Source organism: Gopherus evgoodei, chromosome 6, assembly GCF_007399415.2.
Source record: "Gopherus evgoodei ecotype Sinaloan lineage chromosome 6, rGopEvg1_v1.p, whole genome shotgun sequence".
Lineage (NCBI taxonomy): Eukaryota > Metazoa > Chordata > Testudines > Testudinidae > Gopherus > Gopherus evgoodei.
The window spans coordinates 36,528,832-36,546,275 of record NC_044327.1 but is presented as its reverse complement, the minus strand read 5'-3'; the positions used below and the strand labels follow the sequence as shown (position 1 = coordinate 36,546,275).

At 44.1% G+C, this 17,444-nt stretch overlaps 1 protein-coding gene across 4 annotated transcripts in view; it reads left to right on the top strand.

Annotated features, from left to right (window-relative positions):
* VPS13A (vacuolar protein sorting 13 homolog A) overlaps window positions 1–17,444 on the top strand; it is a 332,822-nt gene that overhangs the window by 13,964 nt on the left and 301,414 nt on the right. For all 4 annotated transcript variants that reach the window (XM_030566144.1, XM_030566145.1, XM_030566146.1 and 1 more), the window contains exons 2-7: window positions 5,131–5,174; window positions 12,476–12,518; window positions 14,507–14,602; window positions 14,906–15,007; window positions 16,047–16,156; window positions 16,553–16,612. In XM_030566144.1, coding sequence (XP_030422004.1) covers window positions 5,131–5,174; window positions 12,476–12,518; window positions 14,507–14,602; window positions 14,906–15,007; window positions 16,047–16,156; window positions 16,553–16,612 — 455 coding nt within the window. The remainder of the gene's footprint in view (window positions 1–5,130; window positions 5,175–12,475; window positions 12,519–14,506; window positions 14,603–14,905; window positions 15,008–16,046; window positions 16,157–16,552; window positions 16,613–17,444) is intronic.

The following is a 17,444-nucleotide window of genomic DNA, read 5'->3' as shown; positions in this document are numbered from 1 at the left end:
TTTCAAATCAGCAAGCCCTTCTTAGCAGATATGCTTTTAACTCATGGGTGGCAGCGGACAAGTTCAAAGAGCTGCTGCCACAGGAGGCCCGTCAAGAATTTGCGGCCATTCTGGACGAGGGCAAGAAGGTTGCACGAACCTCGTTACAGGCCTCTTTGGACGCTGCAGACTCGGCTGCCCGCACCCTCGCCTCGGGGGTAATGATGCGCCGCATCTCCTGGCTTCAGGTTTCTGGCCTTCCACCGGAGCTCCAATACACCATCCAGGACCTCCCGTTCGAAGGCCAGGGCCTGTTTTCAGAAAAGACAGACCCCAGACTGAAAAGTCTTAAAGACAATCGGGTCATTATGCGCTCCCTCGGGATGCACACGCCAGGAACGCAGCGCAGACCCTTCCGGCCACAGCAGCAACAGCAGCGTAGGCCATACCCCCAGTTCCGCCAACGGCAGGACCTTAATAGGCGCCGCGGCAGGAATGGAAGGCGTAGACATTCGGGGAACCAAGGGGGGCAGAATCAAAGCTCCTCCAAGCCCCCGCCTGGGCCCAAGCCTTCGTTTTGAAGGTACGCCCGAGGGCGCAATAACAGTTTCCCCCACGGATCCTTCCCCCCCGTTTTCCAACCGCCTTTCGTTTTTCCTCCCGGCGTGGACCCAAATAACATCGGACCGCTGGGTCTTACGCACGGTGCAGACGGGATACCGCCTGCAGTTTATATCATTTCCTCCTTCCCGCCCCCCTTCCTTGTCCCTCTTCAGGGACCCCTCTCATGAGCAATTCCTTCGGCAGGAGGTACAGACGCTCCTCAACAAAGGAGCTATAGAGGCAGTTCCGGAAAACGAGAAAGGCAAGGGGTTTTATTCCCGCTACTTTCTGATCCCCAAGGCCAAGGGAGGCCTCAGGCCTATCCTCGACCTGCGAGAGCTCAACAAGTACCTAGTGAAGTTGAAGTTCCGCATGGTATCCCTGGGGACCATTATCCCATCCCTGGATCCGGGAGACTGGTATGCCGCCCTCGACATGCAGGACGCTTATTTTCACATTGCCATTTGGCCACACCACAGACGTTTCCTTCGATTCGTGGTGGGCCGCCTTCACTACCAATTTGCAGTCCTCCCATTTGGCCTTTCTACGGCTCCGAGGGTATTCACAAAATGCATGGCTGTCGTTGTGGCACATCTTCGGCGCAGTTGTATCCACGTGTTCCCTTACCTAGATGATTGGTTAATTCGGGGCACGTCGGAGCTACAGGTTTGCAGCCACGTCCGCGTGATCACCGGCCTGTTTGCTACCTTGGGCCTCATGATCAACGTAGACAAGTCCACCCTGCTCCCCACGCAGAGGGTGGAGTTCATCGGGGCCGTCCTGGACTCCACCGTGGCCAGGGCTCTTCTGCCGTTACCAAGGTTCCAGGCGTTGTCGGCGATCGTTCAGCGATTGCGGGCAGCCCCCTTAACACCAATACGGACATGTCTAACCCTGTTAGGCCACATGGCAGCATGCACATTTGTGACCGGTTACGCTCGGCTCCGCATGAGGCCCCTCCAGTCGTGGCTCATCGCACATTACCGGCCGGCAAGGCAACCACTAGACATGCTGATCACAATTCCCCAGGGGGTGTTGGATTCTCTCAGCTGGTGGCTAGACCAGTCCGTAGTGTGTGCGGGGCTCCCATTCCACCCACCCCAGCCCTCGGTGTCCCTAACGACGGATGCCTCAGATCTTGGCTGGGGGGCCCACCTGGGATCCCTGAGAACACAAGGCCTGTGGTCCCCGCAGGAGGTGAAGCTGCACATCAACATGCGGGAGTTGAGAGCGGTCCGCCTTGCTTGTCAAACGTTCTGTCACCAGCTTCGGGGTCGTTGTGTCGCGGTGTTTACCGACAACACGACGACCATGTACTATATCAACAAGCAGGGCGGCACCAGATCCTCTCCCCTATGTCACGAGGCGATGCAACTCTGGGACTTTTGTGTAGCCCACTCCATTCACCTCACGGCTTCCTTTCTCCCCGGAGTACGGAACACGCTGGCGGACCGCCTGAGCAGATCCTTCCTCTCACACGAGTGGTCCCTTCGCCCGGACGTCGCCCTCTCGATCTTCCAGAGGTGGGGTTATCCCCGTGTGGACCTCTTCGCGTCCGGGGGGAACAGGAAATGCCAGGCGTTCTGCTCTTTTCAGGGCAGGGAACCCGGGTCTATAGCGGATGCCTTCCTTATTCCGTGGACGACCCACTTGTACTACGCGTTTCCCCCGTTCCCGCTGGTCCACAGGGTCCTTCTGAAGGTGCGCCGGGACAGGGCCCGCGTGATCATGGTTGCCCCGGCGTGGCCCAGGCAACATTGGTACCCCATGTTGCTGGACCTGGCCTTAGCCGACCCAGTTCCCCTGCCCCTTCACCCGGACCTGATCACCCAGGAACACGGGACTCTCTGTCACACGGACCTGCAGTCGCTGCACCTAGCGGCGTGGCTCCTGCGTGGCTGACCAGTTCTGAACTGCGCTGCTCCACCCCGGTACGGGAGGTACTCTTGGGCAGCAGGAAGCCTTCCACTAGAGCGACATACTCGGCCAAGTGGAAGCGTTTTTCCTGTTGGTGCGTGGAGAAAGGTCTCCGCTCGATGGAAGTTTCGGTGGCCAATATTTTAGACTATATTTGGTCCCTCAAACAACAGGGCCTGGCGATATCGTCCTTGTGGGTCCACCTGGCGGCTATCTCCACCTTTCACCCGGGTGGGGATGGCCGCTCCGTTTTTTCTCACCCGACGGTGACTAGATTCCTGAAGAGGCTGGAACGTTTATACCCTAACGTCCGACTCCCTGCTGCAACCTGGAATCTTAACCTGGTGTTGTCTCGGCTCATGGGGCCCCCCTTCGAGCCGTTAGCTACTTGCTCCCTACTCTATCTCTCTTGGAAGACTGCCTTTCTAGTAGCTATGACCTCAGCTAGACGGGTGTCGGAACTCCGGGCTCTCACGGTAGACCCCCCGTATACAGTCTTCCATAAAGATAAGGTGCAGCTGAGGCCACACCCGGCCTTTCTCCCCAAGGTGGTCTCAGCCTTCCACATCAACCAAGAGATATTCCTCCCGGTTTTTTTCCCAAAACCTCACTCTTCAGGCAGGGAGCAACAGCTCCACACGCTTGATGTCCGTAGGGCGCTCGCGTTCTATGTGGAGAGGACCAAACCGTTCCGCAAATCCCCCCAGCTTTTCATGGCAGTAGCGGACCGCATGAAGGGGCTTCCCATTTCTTCGCAGAGGTTATCCTCGTGGGTAACGTCCTGTATCAGGACCTGCTATGACTTGGCCCACGTCCCTACGGGCCGTGTGACTGCGCATTCTACCAGGGCGCAGGCGTCGTCGCTGGCCTTCCTCGCCCGTGTGCCCATCCAGGAAATCTGTCGGGCAGCGACCTGGTCATCGGTCCACACCTTTGCTTCCCACTACGCCCTGGTCCAGCAGTCAAGAGAGGATGCGGCCTTCGGATCTGCAGTGCTCCATGTCGCTACTTCTCACTCCGACCCCACCGCCTAGGTATGGCTTGGGATTCACCTAACTGGAATGGATGTGAGCAATCACTTGAAGAAGAAAAGACGGTTACTCACCTTTGTAACTGTTGTTCTTTGAGATGTGTTGCTCACATCCATTCCACACCCGCCCTCCTTCCCCACTGTCGGAGTAGCCGGCAAGAAGGAACTGAGGAGCGGGTGGGCCGGCAGGGGTATATATCGAGCGCCATGGCGGCGCCACTCTAGGGGGCGACCTGCCGGCCCACTGGAGTTGCTAGGGTAAAAAAAGTTTCCGACGAGCGTGCATGCCAGCGCGCACACCTAACTGGAATGGATGTGAGCAACACATCTCGAAGAACAACAGTTACAAAGGTGAGTAACCGTCTTTTTTGTGGGATGTGGTGTTCCTGATGTCAAGCTGTGATATATTCCTAGCCAGCAGTGTCCACTGGTGCCACTTGGCCTCCCTCTGCAGAAGAGCATAAAGGGGGCAGTGGCCTCAACTGCCCTTCAGTTGCTTTTTATTGCTGAAGATGCAGTGAGCTTGGGTCACACGGCGTCCTCAGTGCTTTCCTCATCTGTTTCTTCGTTTTGATTCTGCCCTTTGTGGACTATTTTCTTTTTAGTTTCACAGATTGTTTAAACAGATTATTTAGTACACTTTTCTTCAGATTGAAGCATAAAGAAAAATGAATCATGCTGAAAGTACAAATTCAGAAGGTATAATAAACTTTGTTTGGAGCTGAATAATGTTCTTTGGGCCTGATGGGAATGCTGCCAACACTAAAGTCTATTGCTCATAAATGGTGTTGCACAGATGTGCAGCTCAGTGAAGACTCTAGTTAACACTCTCATAGTTGCTTTGCCTCTACAGCGTTAACTGGAATGAAAAGCAGGAAAATCTTATCTAAGTAAGCAGATATAACTTAGTATATACATGGACAGCAGATTTGTTGAGTAGCAACGTTCTGTATTTATTCAGGTAGTCACTTTTCTGAGCACATTCACACCTAAAGACATTTACAGTTAGATTTACTTAATTGCTGTAGTAGGAAACTTGAACATTAATTGTAAGCTTATAGAAGTCAGTTAAATGGATGTTTACCCAGGTTGTTGTTAACAGATGCAATTTCAGACTTTGTGACTTTTTTGGATACTAGGGCATCATCTAAAATCTACTAAAGTCAGTGAGAGTCTTCCATTTCTTCAGTGGCCTATTGGTCACCACCTCAGTCAGTAACAGAGGATCCAATAATTTACTCAGTCGTCCTTCTTCTTCTTCTTCTTCTTTTTTTTTTTTAAATAATATCCGTTCTGGTATGTTAACAAGTGACACATAATATTCTGTATAGAAATTTGTAACACCTAGTTCTGTAGACAATTCTGATACTTTAAAGCATATCTCAGAGAACTTTTGTGTGAAAATAGTAGGAGCTAGTAAAGACGCATTAAACTTGTTTACTTAGAGTCATCTCTGAAGATCTTCTGATGTTGCTGTAGCACTGATGCTAGTCTCATTGGTAGTTCGACTGCAGACTGGCCGCTAATATTTTTGATCATGTCCCCATTGATTCTAGACCTGCTTTGAGACAGCTTTTAACCCTTTTAATTTTTCCCTTTAGGAGCTGTAGCACTTAAGAATCTTGAAATAAAGGAAAATGCACTGGTAAGTTCAAAGCAAGCAAAAATGAGAAAATGTTACCACTGTTGTGAAAATAGTTGTTTGTATAGTATATTGCACTTTTAAAGTGACATATAAGGATTAAGTTGGTTGATTTTTAGCTAGAATAGTAAGCAGACATCTTTCAGCTCAAGAAGTGAATTGCTTTGGTCTTCTGAAAAACCTTCAAAAGTTCTTTGTTCTTTCATTTTTATGGACTGCTCTGCTACTATTATTTGAGACGCCATTTGAAAAAAATTTCATGAGGAAGCTTGAATGATAGTTACAAGTCCGATCTAAAAATATATTTTTAGCTTTATAAATAATAAAGCTTTACTGGCTAGAACACAGTTTGTCAGGCACATAATCTAGTACAGAGGTTGGCAACCTTTTGGAAGTGGTGTGCCGAGTCTTCATTTATTCATTCTAATTTAAGTTTTCACGTGCTAGTAATACATTTTTAACGTTTTTAGAAGGTCTCTTTCTATAAGTCTGTGATATATAACTAAACTACTGTTGTATGTAAAGTAAATAAGGTTTTTAAAATGATTAAGAAACTTCATTTAAAATTAAATTAAAATGCAGAGCCCCTCAGACTGGTGGCCAGGACCCAGGCAGTGTGAGTGCCATTGAAAATCAGCTTGCGTGCCGCCTTCGGCACCTGTGCAATAGGTTGTCTACCCCTGATCTAGTAAAACACTGTTTGAGATTAATATTAAAATATAGAGAATAGAATCTCCTGAGCACATCAGGAAATATTAAAACATGTTCATGTCATAGAAACCTTCTTTTAATTTAAAGTTTTGCACAATCACAGCAGAAAATTAAAAAACAGCCCAAAGTCTTAGATTTCCCTAAGCATGTCTCAGAAGGTTAGAGTGAGAAAAATGAGACCTTTTGTATGGACAATACATGGTCAAAAATTTTAATCCAGCAATTACTCAAATAATTTTGGCAATATACTCAGAGGGTTATTTCACTTAGCATCACCCTGTTCCAGGAATGTTGGAATTTGTTTGAAGGTGTTGGGCTTATTTTCCAGCGCTTTCAACTTGTGTCACAATAAATAACATTTTAAATTTTCTCCCAAGCGTGACAGAATAGATTTTTGTTGCATGAAAACTGTGTTAATTTAACTGAGTCCCATAGTCTTAATTTTCAAAAAATAAGCATTTTGAGTATAATGTGAAATATTATAAAGTATTAAACTATACAGTTGGCATTTATGTCAAGAAATATTTTGCACCGAATAGTTGCTCCTGATGTTCTGCACTTTAGGAAGAAACTGGTGGAACTTCTGTTTTTTTTTTAAATACTTTTTGAATCCCCCAAAACAGTGGTGGTGAGAGAGAACTTGATCCAGACTTTCTGCAGACTGTAAATATTGCCCTCTGAATATTAGTCAGTTTCTTCTTGAGATACATCTATGAAGGAACTTGCTATGGGAAACTGTGCCTCGTTGGCTGTTGCTTCAGCCCTTCACCCAATGATGCCTTATTGGATAACGTTTTTATTTCTGTAACCCTGCCTTTCAGCGAATCTGGCTAGTTTAAAAAAAAAAAAAATCTTAAAACCTAAGGAATTTCTAATAACCTTGCACTAAGGGGTTATTGTGATAATTGGGCTACAAATTTACTCAACTGTAAAAAGAATGTGAAAGTTCTTAAGATGTCACAATAACCTATAATAGAAAAAAATATGAAAGGGAGAGAGACTGAATTAGTCCAAACAAAAAGGCGTACAGATATAACTCAAGGGCTGTGTTAAGATCATGCTTGGTAAATAAGGAAAGAGTGTGGAACCAGAATTAGTGTGTTGGAAACTAGGCCTGATTGGTGGACAATATAATGAGGGGATTGGCTGTTCCACCCAGTATTCCCTTTGGGAGGTCTTTAGAGTTTTTGGGAGAAAAAATGGCTCCTGGAACAAATGTCACCTTCATGGCCACTCTTTCCACTGTCTACTTGGACTCCAGGCCTTGGTCACCAAGAGAGATGTCCTGACCAGACTAGGCCAGAGAGGGGACCCAGAAGACATCACCACTTCTACTGGGTCCAGCTGAATACAGAAGACCACCTGAGAGGAAACTGGATCAGACCTTAGCAGCAGCAGCCTCTCTCAACTAATTGCTCTTTTCCCCAGAAAGGACAGTTATTACCATCTTAGATGGTGTCTAAGAGACTGTCAAAAAAGGGTTTTTTCCTCTTCTGGTAACTGTCTCCCGCTAAAGGGAAAGGGAACAAGAGATGCTGTTAAGCTGAAAGCCTTACTTAATATTTTACATTTCAACTGCTTTAATTGTTTTTCCTTTTTTTCTTCATCTTTATCTTTAATAAAAGCTTAAGAGGATTTCTAATGGTGCATTTTCCATGGTATTAAGCAGGCTGAGATCTCTGTAAACCAAACCCCAGATCTTATTTAACGCCTTTGACAATCTAGGCACCTATATTCCATCTAAGTTAATGCAGAAGAGCTAAAATCCAGGACTGATATCCCTCAGGTGATTTTCATCAGAGAAACAGATTGACAAGTTAAATTTTCCTTTATGAGCTCAGTATCTGACTTTCTTTAAAACAAACAAAAAAAATGATCTGATTCATTCTTCATTGTGCCATGGCCCACAGATCTAATACAATAGGTACTTCAACTAGCAGTTATTCCAGTTGGAAGTAGAACCAGACCTGTGAATCACTGGTAGTAGGGGAATGACCTGCTCCCTGAAGTTCTTCTCAGTTTTCCTTCAAGTGCATTGGGTGCACACACACGTAAAGTGAAATATATACGTGTGTCCAATACACTCACCATCTCCAGGAAGTGGTGTTTGTGGCTGCAAGCTTCAGGTCAACTGAAGTGGCTGCAAAACATGATAGAAGATTTGCTCTTTGTAGGATCCAAGCTTTCTTCCCCTCAAAAGTCAGACAGTGCTGTGTGCACTGTAAAGGACTCCTGTGAAAATCTCTGTTCACTAGGAGTTTGCACGCCAATGAAAAAGGAGCACTTTAGACCTCACCTTTGTTATAGATCCTTGATCCAGCAGAGATCAGACGATTCTACCAAGAGGGGTTCTAGACCTCTCCATTGTTGCCAGCCAATGTTGTCTAGAGCAGTGGTCTCCAAAGTGGGGTGTGCTTTGGCAAAAATGTTAGAGTTGGTGCAGCAGGGGGTATGTGCTCAAAATTTTTTTACTGATGGGGTGCGTTATCAAAAAAGTTTGGAGACTACTGGTCTAGAGGTTCTTTTAACCAGATAGCCTCAACCTCCAAGTAGTCCTTTTTGACTGCTTGATCATGCTCTATACTGACCATGTCTCCTTTGGGAGACAACTATCTCATTTTGTCTGTGCTTGGAAAGAGATCTTGTCAGACCGCTGGAGATCACTCGAATGAGTGACTCCATGGCTAAGTTGAAAATGAAGGGGCTCGAGACAGCCTTGCTTCATGCCGCTAAATAGGAATTTCAGGCGTCTCTCCTTCCATGGAGCGGATGGTGGTAGTGCAGCCTTCAGACAACATCCCTATTGTGAATATCTGCAAACCAGCAACATGGTAGTCTGTACAAACTTTTTCCAGACATAATGCTGTCACTCAAGCCTGAAGATGCTATGCCAGCTCTGGGAAGCTGGTGTTTAGTCTGTTCAAGTGATCCAAGGGCCAAGGACCTGTAAGGTAATTGCTGATGAGTCACTTACAGTGGAATACATACATGCACAATACCTTGAAGGAGAAATAGTTACTTACCTGTACAGTAACTGTTGTTCTTTGAGATGTGTTGCTCACATACTTTACATGACCCTCCCACCTTCCTCAGTACTTTGGACATTGTATGCGGTGATGCGAAGGTGCAGAGAGGACAGTGGTGGACACATCCTTTTATGCTCTTGGCTTCACACGTGAAGAGAACAGAGATATATTGACCAGCTAGTGCAGGGGTCCCCAACATGGTGCCCGCCTGCGGGTGCATCTAAATGCGCCCGTGTCTTGGTCGGCGGTTGAGCATCCACCGAAATGCTGCTGAATTTCGATGGCATTTCGGTAGTGATGCCTCTCGATGACTTCGCTTGCCGCTGACAAGCGGCGTCATTGAGAGGCGTCGCCGTCGAAATTTGGTGGCATTTCGGCAGATGCTCGACCACCGCCATGGTCCTTCATCTGGTGCCTGCCAGATGAAAAGGTTGGGGACCACTGAGCTAGTGGAACAGCCGGCAGAAGTCTTCAATATCTTATCCTGTCACATCTGTTGACAGGGTTCAGGGAATATTCTCAGCTCCCTCAACTGGTGAGTGCAGAGAACCAGATTTTGTTGGAGGGATTAATTAATAAACTAGGCAAAGTAATCCTTATGGTAGTTGCCAGCTGGGGTTAATAGAGGGAGCTTTTCAGGTCCCAGTTCAGTCCAGGAAATGGGTATCAGAAGAAAAAATCATAATACCCACCAGCTGGAACACAAAAGATTCACTAAGGTCTTGGAGTACTCTTTCTTCCAACAGACTTGCTCTGGTCATGACAGTCATGACAGGCTAGGGCATTTATAAATAAATTAGGAATAAACATGATCAGTGCTATTCCAGAGAAAAAAACAACTTCTGTTCTGGGAAGAGCATACTTTCCTACCACTGTGGGGACTGCCCATCAATGGAGAGATGAACCTCATAACTTACATGGCAGAAATTGGGTTAAGCAGAGTGGAACCTATATCCAGAAATACTCACTCGTTGTCAGTATATTTAGGGTATGTCTACACTATGGGATTATTCAGATTTTACATAAACCGGTTTTGTAAAACAGATTTGTATAAAGTCGAGTACACATGGCCACACTAAGCACATTAATTCGGCGGTGTGCGTCCATGTACTGAGGCTAGCGTCGTTTTCTGGAGCGTTGCACTGTGGGTAGCTATCCCGTAGCTACCCCATAGTTCCTGTAGTCTCCCCCGCCCATTGGAATTCTGGGTTGAGATCCCAATGCACGATGGTGCAAAAACAGTGTTGCTGGTGATTCTGGGTAAATGTCGTCACTCATTCCTTCCTCCGTGAACGCAACGGCAGACAATCATTTCACGCCTTTTTTCCCTGGATTGCCCTGGCAGAAGCCATTGCATGGCAACCATGGAGCCTGTTTTGCCTTTTGTCACTGTCACTGTATGTGTACTGGATGCCACTGACAGAGGCAGTACTGCAGTGCTACACAGCAGCATTCATTTGCCATTGCAGGGTAGCGGAGATGGTTATCAGTCGTTCTGTACCGTCTGCTGCTGTCATGGGTGCTCCTGACTGGCCTTAGCTGAGGTCGGCCGGGGGCGCAAAGACAAAAATGGGAATGACTCCCCGAGTCAATCCCTCCTTTATGGTTTATCTAAAAATAGAGTCAGTCCTGCCTAGAATATGGGGCAAGTGTACTAGAGAACCAGTGTATCAGGGAACCAGAGAGCACAGCCGCTCCATGTCAGATCCCGCAGAAATGATGAGCTGCATGCCATCCTAGGGGGTGCCCCTGCAACAACCCCACCCGTTCATTCTCTTCTCCCCCAACCTTTCTGGGCTACCGTAGCAGTGTCCCCCATTTGTGTGATGAAGTAATAAAGAATGCAGGAATAAGGAACACTGACTTTTTAGTGAGATAAAATGAGGGGGAGGCAGCCTCCAGCTGCTATGATAGTCCAGGCAGTACAGAATCTTTTATTTAGACATGAAAGGGGGGGGGGCAAGGGGCTGATGGAACTCAGCCCCTAGTTGCTATGATGAGGACAATTACCAGCCGTTCTGTGCCATCTACGGGGAATGACCGGGAGTTATTCCTATTTTTACCCAGGAGCTCCCAGCCAACCTCACCTGAGGCCAGCCAGGAGCACTCACAGGCTGATGATGACGATGGATAGCAGTCATATTGTACCGTTTGCCGGAGGGGAGGGGAGGGGAGAGGATGCTGCTATTCATTGCCGCAGCACTGTGTCTACCAGCAGCATGCAGTAGACATAGGATGACATATAAAAAAGTCAAGAAACGATTTTTTTCCCTGTTCTTTCATGGTGGGGAGGGGGGGTAAATTGACGACATATACCCTGAACCACCCCGGACAATGTGTTTGACCCTACAGGCATTGGGAGCTCAGCCAAGAATGCAAATGCTTTTCAGAGACTGTAGGGACTGTGGAATAGCTGGAGTCCTTAGTCCCCCTTCCCTCCCTCCATGAGCGTCCATTCGATTCTTTGGCTTTTTGTTACGCTTGTCACACAGCACTGTGCTGTGGCCTCTGTCTATCATAGCCTGGAGATTTTTTCAAATGCTTTCTCATTTCGTCTTCTGTAATGGAGCTGTGATAGAACAGATTTGTCTCCTCATACAGTGATCAAATCCAGTATCTCCCGTACGGCCCATGCTGGAGCTCTTTTTGGATTTGGGACTGCATCGCCACCCATGCTGATCAGAGCTCCACACTGGGCAAACAGGAAATGAAATTCAAAAGTTCGCGGGGCTTTTCCTGTTTACCTGGCCAGTGCATCCGAGTTCGGATTGCTGTCCAGAGCAGTCACAATGGTGCACTGCGGGATACCGTCCAGAGGCCACTACCGTCGATTTGTGGCCACACTAACCCTAATCCGATATGGTAATACCAGTTTCAGCACTACTCCTCTCATCGGGGAGGAGTACAGAAACCGGTTTAAAGAGCCCTTTTATATGGATATAAAGGGCCTCATTGTGTGGACGGGTGCAGCATTAAATCGGTTTAACGCTGCTAAAATCGGTTTAAATGCGTAGTATAGACCAGGCCGTACACATGGAAACACCAAGCAAATACTCTGTGGAAACATCAAAGGACCGAGTATTTCCTTGCTGCTAGTGACTGACAGGGATGGCTCTGCTCTAAAGCTCCAAGCAGGCTGACCTACGTATTCTAATTTGTAGACCTTATCACTTGAAGGGAAACTTTCAGGTAAGCACAGATACATATTCTTATTCTGGTAGTGTTGCATTCCAGTGCAGCAAAAAAACTACTACAAACTTTTTACATTCTGCCTCTAATGTTTTAACGGTCTGAAGAAGAGTAAATGTCATGTTCCTCCTAAACGTGATCTAATAAACACATGTTCAATCTAATATGGTTGACATTTAATATGGTTAGACATCTGGAAAAGACTCCCATACTAAGATATTAAAGAATATATGCTCTCAATTTATGTTTTGTGTTTGGAGCTAAGTGAATAGTAGTGTAATTTTGCCAAGAGGGGAGATGGGAAGAAAACATAAAGGTAAATTCAATATATTGCTTAAATAGGTCTAAATATTTTCTTTAAATATATTCTTTTTGCAGAGTCAGCTGGATGTACCATTTAAAGTAAAAGCAGGGCATATTGGTAAGTTGCATTTTATTAGCATTCACTACTTTGTAATAAATGGAGCAAGAGACTGCTAATGTATTTTCTGTTCTTACAACTGACCTCAAGCATTTCAAGCAGTTAATTTTCTAAAGGGTGCTCTGCAGTGTGTAAGTGAATGTGAATCAGTTCACGCATTCTGGAATAAATATCTTCATACCTGTAAAAGACATTCTTATTTTAACTCTGGAAGGGGGAATGCTAACATGGAAAATAAAAGGAAGTTTTGCTTAGTTATCAAATATTTTAGAATGTATAAAATATAAAATAACACTGTATATTAAAAACAAAAAACCCCAACAACTACATATTTTAGATTTTTTTTTTCTTTCCTGCCTCCTGTAGTGTGCAAACATTTCAGCAGGCTTCCCATCAGCAGCATGTTGCATGACTTTGGGAGGTTTCCTCAGAACAGAAATTGACTGGTTGTTGCATGACAGGAATTAGCGACTGTCATAAGGCAGGGCTTCTCCCCAGTTTGCTAAGGACTCACTGTCATGCTCTGTTTCCTTTAGGCAGGTTTATTTTCCAAACTCAAACAAACAAAACAGTACCTCAGTTCACCCTTTGCATTTCAGACTGTCACTGTCTCTCCTCCCAGGGGACTCTGGCAGTCCTGCTGCTTCTGCTTCCTGCAGCTTCCCGGCTCTCTCTCAGCCAGTTCACCCTCACTGGGCCTGTCTCTGACCCTTCATAGCCCTGGATGAAACATTGCTCCCTTAATTGGCCGCAACTGGGAGCACCTGTTCTGGAAACTGGGATTGGACCTACTTAAGTTACAGGCAGCCAGCCACCTTGTGACATACTGTACCTCTCTTTCTCCCTCCCCCTTTTAAAAAAAAAACTCCTCACAAGCAGTTTTTTTTTTTGATGTGCGAGGCCCTTCTGGACTGCTTTCACCCCGCCCCTTCCCCCCAACCAAAACACAAAAAACTTGGTATAAACTCTTACATACAAATTCATACACATCAATATTCCCCGAATACCGCACAGTCCTTAAAGCCAACATTACAGTCATACCCTCCCCAGAGCACTGTCCTCATAACATCATCTTCTCCAGGACTTTGAGAAGGGCATCTTCTCTGCACGCTGAGGCTTCAGCATGTCTGCACATAGAGATTCTTAAGTTCTCAAGTTCACTGATAGTGAGGTTCAGGCGACTTCTTTCTTCCTGTCTTGAGTGACTTGATGTTCTCTGGTCAGCTGCTCTTTTTCTTGCTGAATCAGCTGTAGCTCTCGTTCTGTAGCCACCAGTTGCTCTCTCAAGTCCCCTGTCTTCACAACTGGAACCCATAAAACAAATGTCCTCTGCCTTTCCTCCTGTGAAGGACCACTGCCTTCACCCCAGCCTGAGAGGTTGTGAGAGGCCGAGATGTAAAGGGGGAAAAATAGGCTGGGAGTGATAGCCCTGCATGTTCTTGAAGAACTGTTTTGCCTATGTTTGAGAAATAAAACTGCCTAAAAGAGACTAGGCATGGCAGTGGGTTTTTTGAGGGCCGGGGAGAAGACTTACTTGTTATAATATCATTGAATTGAAAAAGCATATATTTTATAAGGAAATGTGCTGAATCTCAATCCATTATTTTTTCTTCATTGAAATTTATCCCTAAGTGCACTTTTTCCATAAAGGGTACAATAAATACTTAAAAAATATTTTGAGCCAGCAAGATGTGCGCATATCTAAAATGTCCAGTTCTGTTACTATTGGCCTTCTCTTTCCTCATTGCATCCTGTTCCCACTCTTATGTGTTTACCCTGCTAGTTGCTATTTCTAAAAAAAATATAATATATCTGAAGATTGTAAACTTGTCACAGACTGTTTTTTTGTTTGCTTTGAAAAGTGCTTAACATGCATTTGACGGTGTTATGGCAAGTTTAGTTTTTTTTTTTTTTTTTTAAACCTTCTAACATACTTTTGAGTCAAATTTCATTACATATTTTTATAACTTTTCTTTTATATACTGTAGGTCAACTTAATCTACAAATCCCTTGGAAATACCTTTATACTCAACCAGTTGAGGCTGTTCTGGATGGAGTTTATTTGCTTATAGTGCCTACAGCCAGTAAGTTGAGTGAGAGGAAAATTGTATATCATTGAGCTTTATTTAATTGTAATACTATTTTAAAAATCACAGTAATAGATGATGTATACAATTAGTCTTATTCCCAGTAGTTGCTGTTGCCTGACCCAAGTTATATTTTTCATATTTGATTTTCTTTTACTGTATTATTAAATCTTTCTGTTTAATATGTTCAAAAGAGATATTTCTTTATTTCATCAAAATTATCCTCAAAGATGTTTTCAGAATTTTAACTTTATATATATATATACTTGTTTCTTAACATTCTTTCCCTTCTTTACGTAGGCATAAAATATGATGCTGAAAAGGAAGACAGACAGCTCCTAGAAGCAAAGCAAAGGGAACTACAAAGAATAGAGAATGCAAAACAGAAAATAGCTGACCAGGGTAAGGAGGAAAAACAAATATGGCTGTATGCATTGCTAGATCTTTTAACTCAAAAACAGCCTGATGTTAAACTAATTGAATATGGATTCTAGCAAATTAGTTGCTGCCCTTCCAATATTTTTAAAAATGTTTTAGTTATGTGCACTAACATATAGTAAATTCACTAATGTCCCTTAACTAGTAGCTGGGAAAACTGATGACTACTCACTACTGTACCTTTTTGTGCAGAATATTTACTTTATTTCCAAAGTTTCTGTATTACTTATAAATATTGACACTAGGGATAGTCCAGCTATTATAGTTGGTACTTCAGTCACATTATCAGGCTTTCAGGACACATCTACTGCATAAAGTTTCAAAACTAAACATGAATAGATACAATTCACCTTCTTTACAATTGTCTGCCAAACTCACTTTCTCTCTCATATGAAGCAAATTTAATTTTGCCTCCAACAACACAGAATCTCCTTGTATCTTTGTGGCAATGCCTCCCTAAAGGCTAATTCTACAACGTATAGAGTGCCTTCTTATTTTCTACTGCAAATTTGTTGGGTGTTGAGGGATGATATTTAGGACTTGATTTTTGAAAGGTATTTAGGCACCTAAAGGTGTAGATAGATGCTGCCAGCTTTTGAAAGGCCCCCTAGATGCCTAACCCCAGTAGGATTTTGAAAATCTCTCTAGGTACCTGTCTGCATTTTCAGATACCTTTAAACATTTGGCCCTTACTACATCACTGGCGACTTAAGCAGGATGAGGCCCTAGAGGACAGTGATATAAACATTATGAAAGGAAACTGAAGGGTAGTGTTTAATACAAGTACAGTGCAGTATAGCAGCAAGTATAGCTTCTGGTATATGGAATCACTTCAGCATGTGGCTTTTATAGTTAGGAAGTATTATGCTTCTACCATTCTTGATTCTTGGAGTCTAATCAGTTACAAAATTTATAATATTTAAATGATTTCCCATTCAGTTTTATTTATCTCTTATACTTAATTTGAATAAAAATATATGTAATCATCTGTGCTTCAATTTAGATAAAGGAAAAGAAGAGAAACAAGACACTTTTGTAGAAAAATTAGTCACTCAGGTCATCAAAAATCTTCAGGTGAAAATTTCCAACATCCATGTTCGATATGAAGATGATGTAAGTACTTCTGTATATATGGAACATTAGGCTCTTGTGTATTATTTTCAGTTATTGTGGATGACCTCTAGTTAGTTTCTTTTCCCCTCCTTCTACTTTCCACATTATGAGGGAACTTCTAACATTCCAGCAGTTTTCATCTGTGTTTTTGTGTTTTTTCTAAGGATGTATGCTGTGTAATAAATCAAGTAGCATTGATTTATGTATATCTAAAAAAAATACCAAAATAAATATGAGAGAGGAGCATTTGGTAAATATATAAATTTGGAGTTCAAAGTACATAAAATAAGACTGCATAATTGTGCAGGCAATTATTCACATGTTGCAAACTGTTTTTCCTTTTCTTCATGTATTCTGATTTTAATTAATTCTTTTTGTATTTTTTCCTCTTATTAGATCACCAATCGAGATAATCCCCTGTCATTTGGGGTCTCACTTCAGAATCTCAGTTTGCAGGTAATTCAGTTTTATACTTGAAAGTATCCAGTACACTCATCATGTTTTAAAGAATATTAATCTAGCAATAACAATATTAATCTAGGAATAAATCAGTGCATCTGATAAGTGATTGCTACAAGCAAGCATGCTCTTATTTAAAACTATTTGTTAGATATATAGATAAGTACACACACACCTACCTAATAGGTTTAGGATGCCCCAGATATAGTTGCCCATGGTCTGAGATGGTTTCTAGTGATCACTAGCCAGGCCTCCAGGGGCCCTCTTTTCGTCCAGCTGATGGGGAGTTTAGATGTCAGTGCCTTGTGCGAAGAAAGGCTCCCTTGGATTGTTCCCAGGTATTTATTTTTACCTGTCTTTTATAGCTGACAAGCACATAACCACATGACTCCTAGTGGGTCAGCACAATAACCTCTACTTTGTCACCAATTCTCCTAATTTCAGCAAACTGCTCATTATCTCAAGACATTTCTAGTATTTCTTGCCATAACAATATATCAGGGGCACCTAAAACCAAGGTCGCTATTCACTCTCTCTCTCTTCCGTAACTTTCTATCCCATCCTCCCATTCTGATTAACAAACTGCAAATATGCAGTTGTCTGACCTTATCCCACAAAGGCCGAAGATTATTCCTTGCTATGTGATATTTGGTTTTCAGCTGGCAGTGGCTGAACATACAAAATGATTGATTGCAGTGTTGTCAAGTTCTGGGGTTGTCAAAACCTAGTCCCAGATTTGGACCTTAGCGTCCAAAATATGGGGGTTAGCATGAAAACCTCCAAGCTTAGTTACCAGCTTGGACCTGGTACCGCTGCCACCACCCAAAAA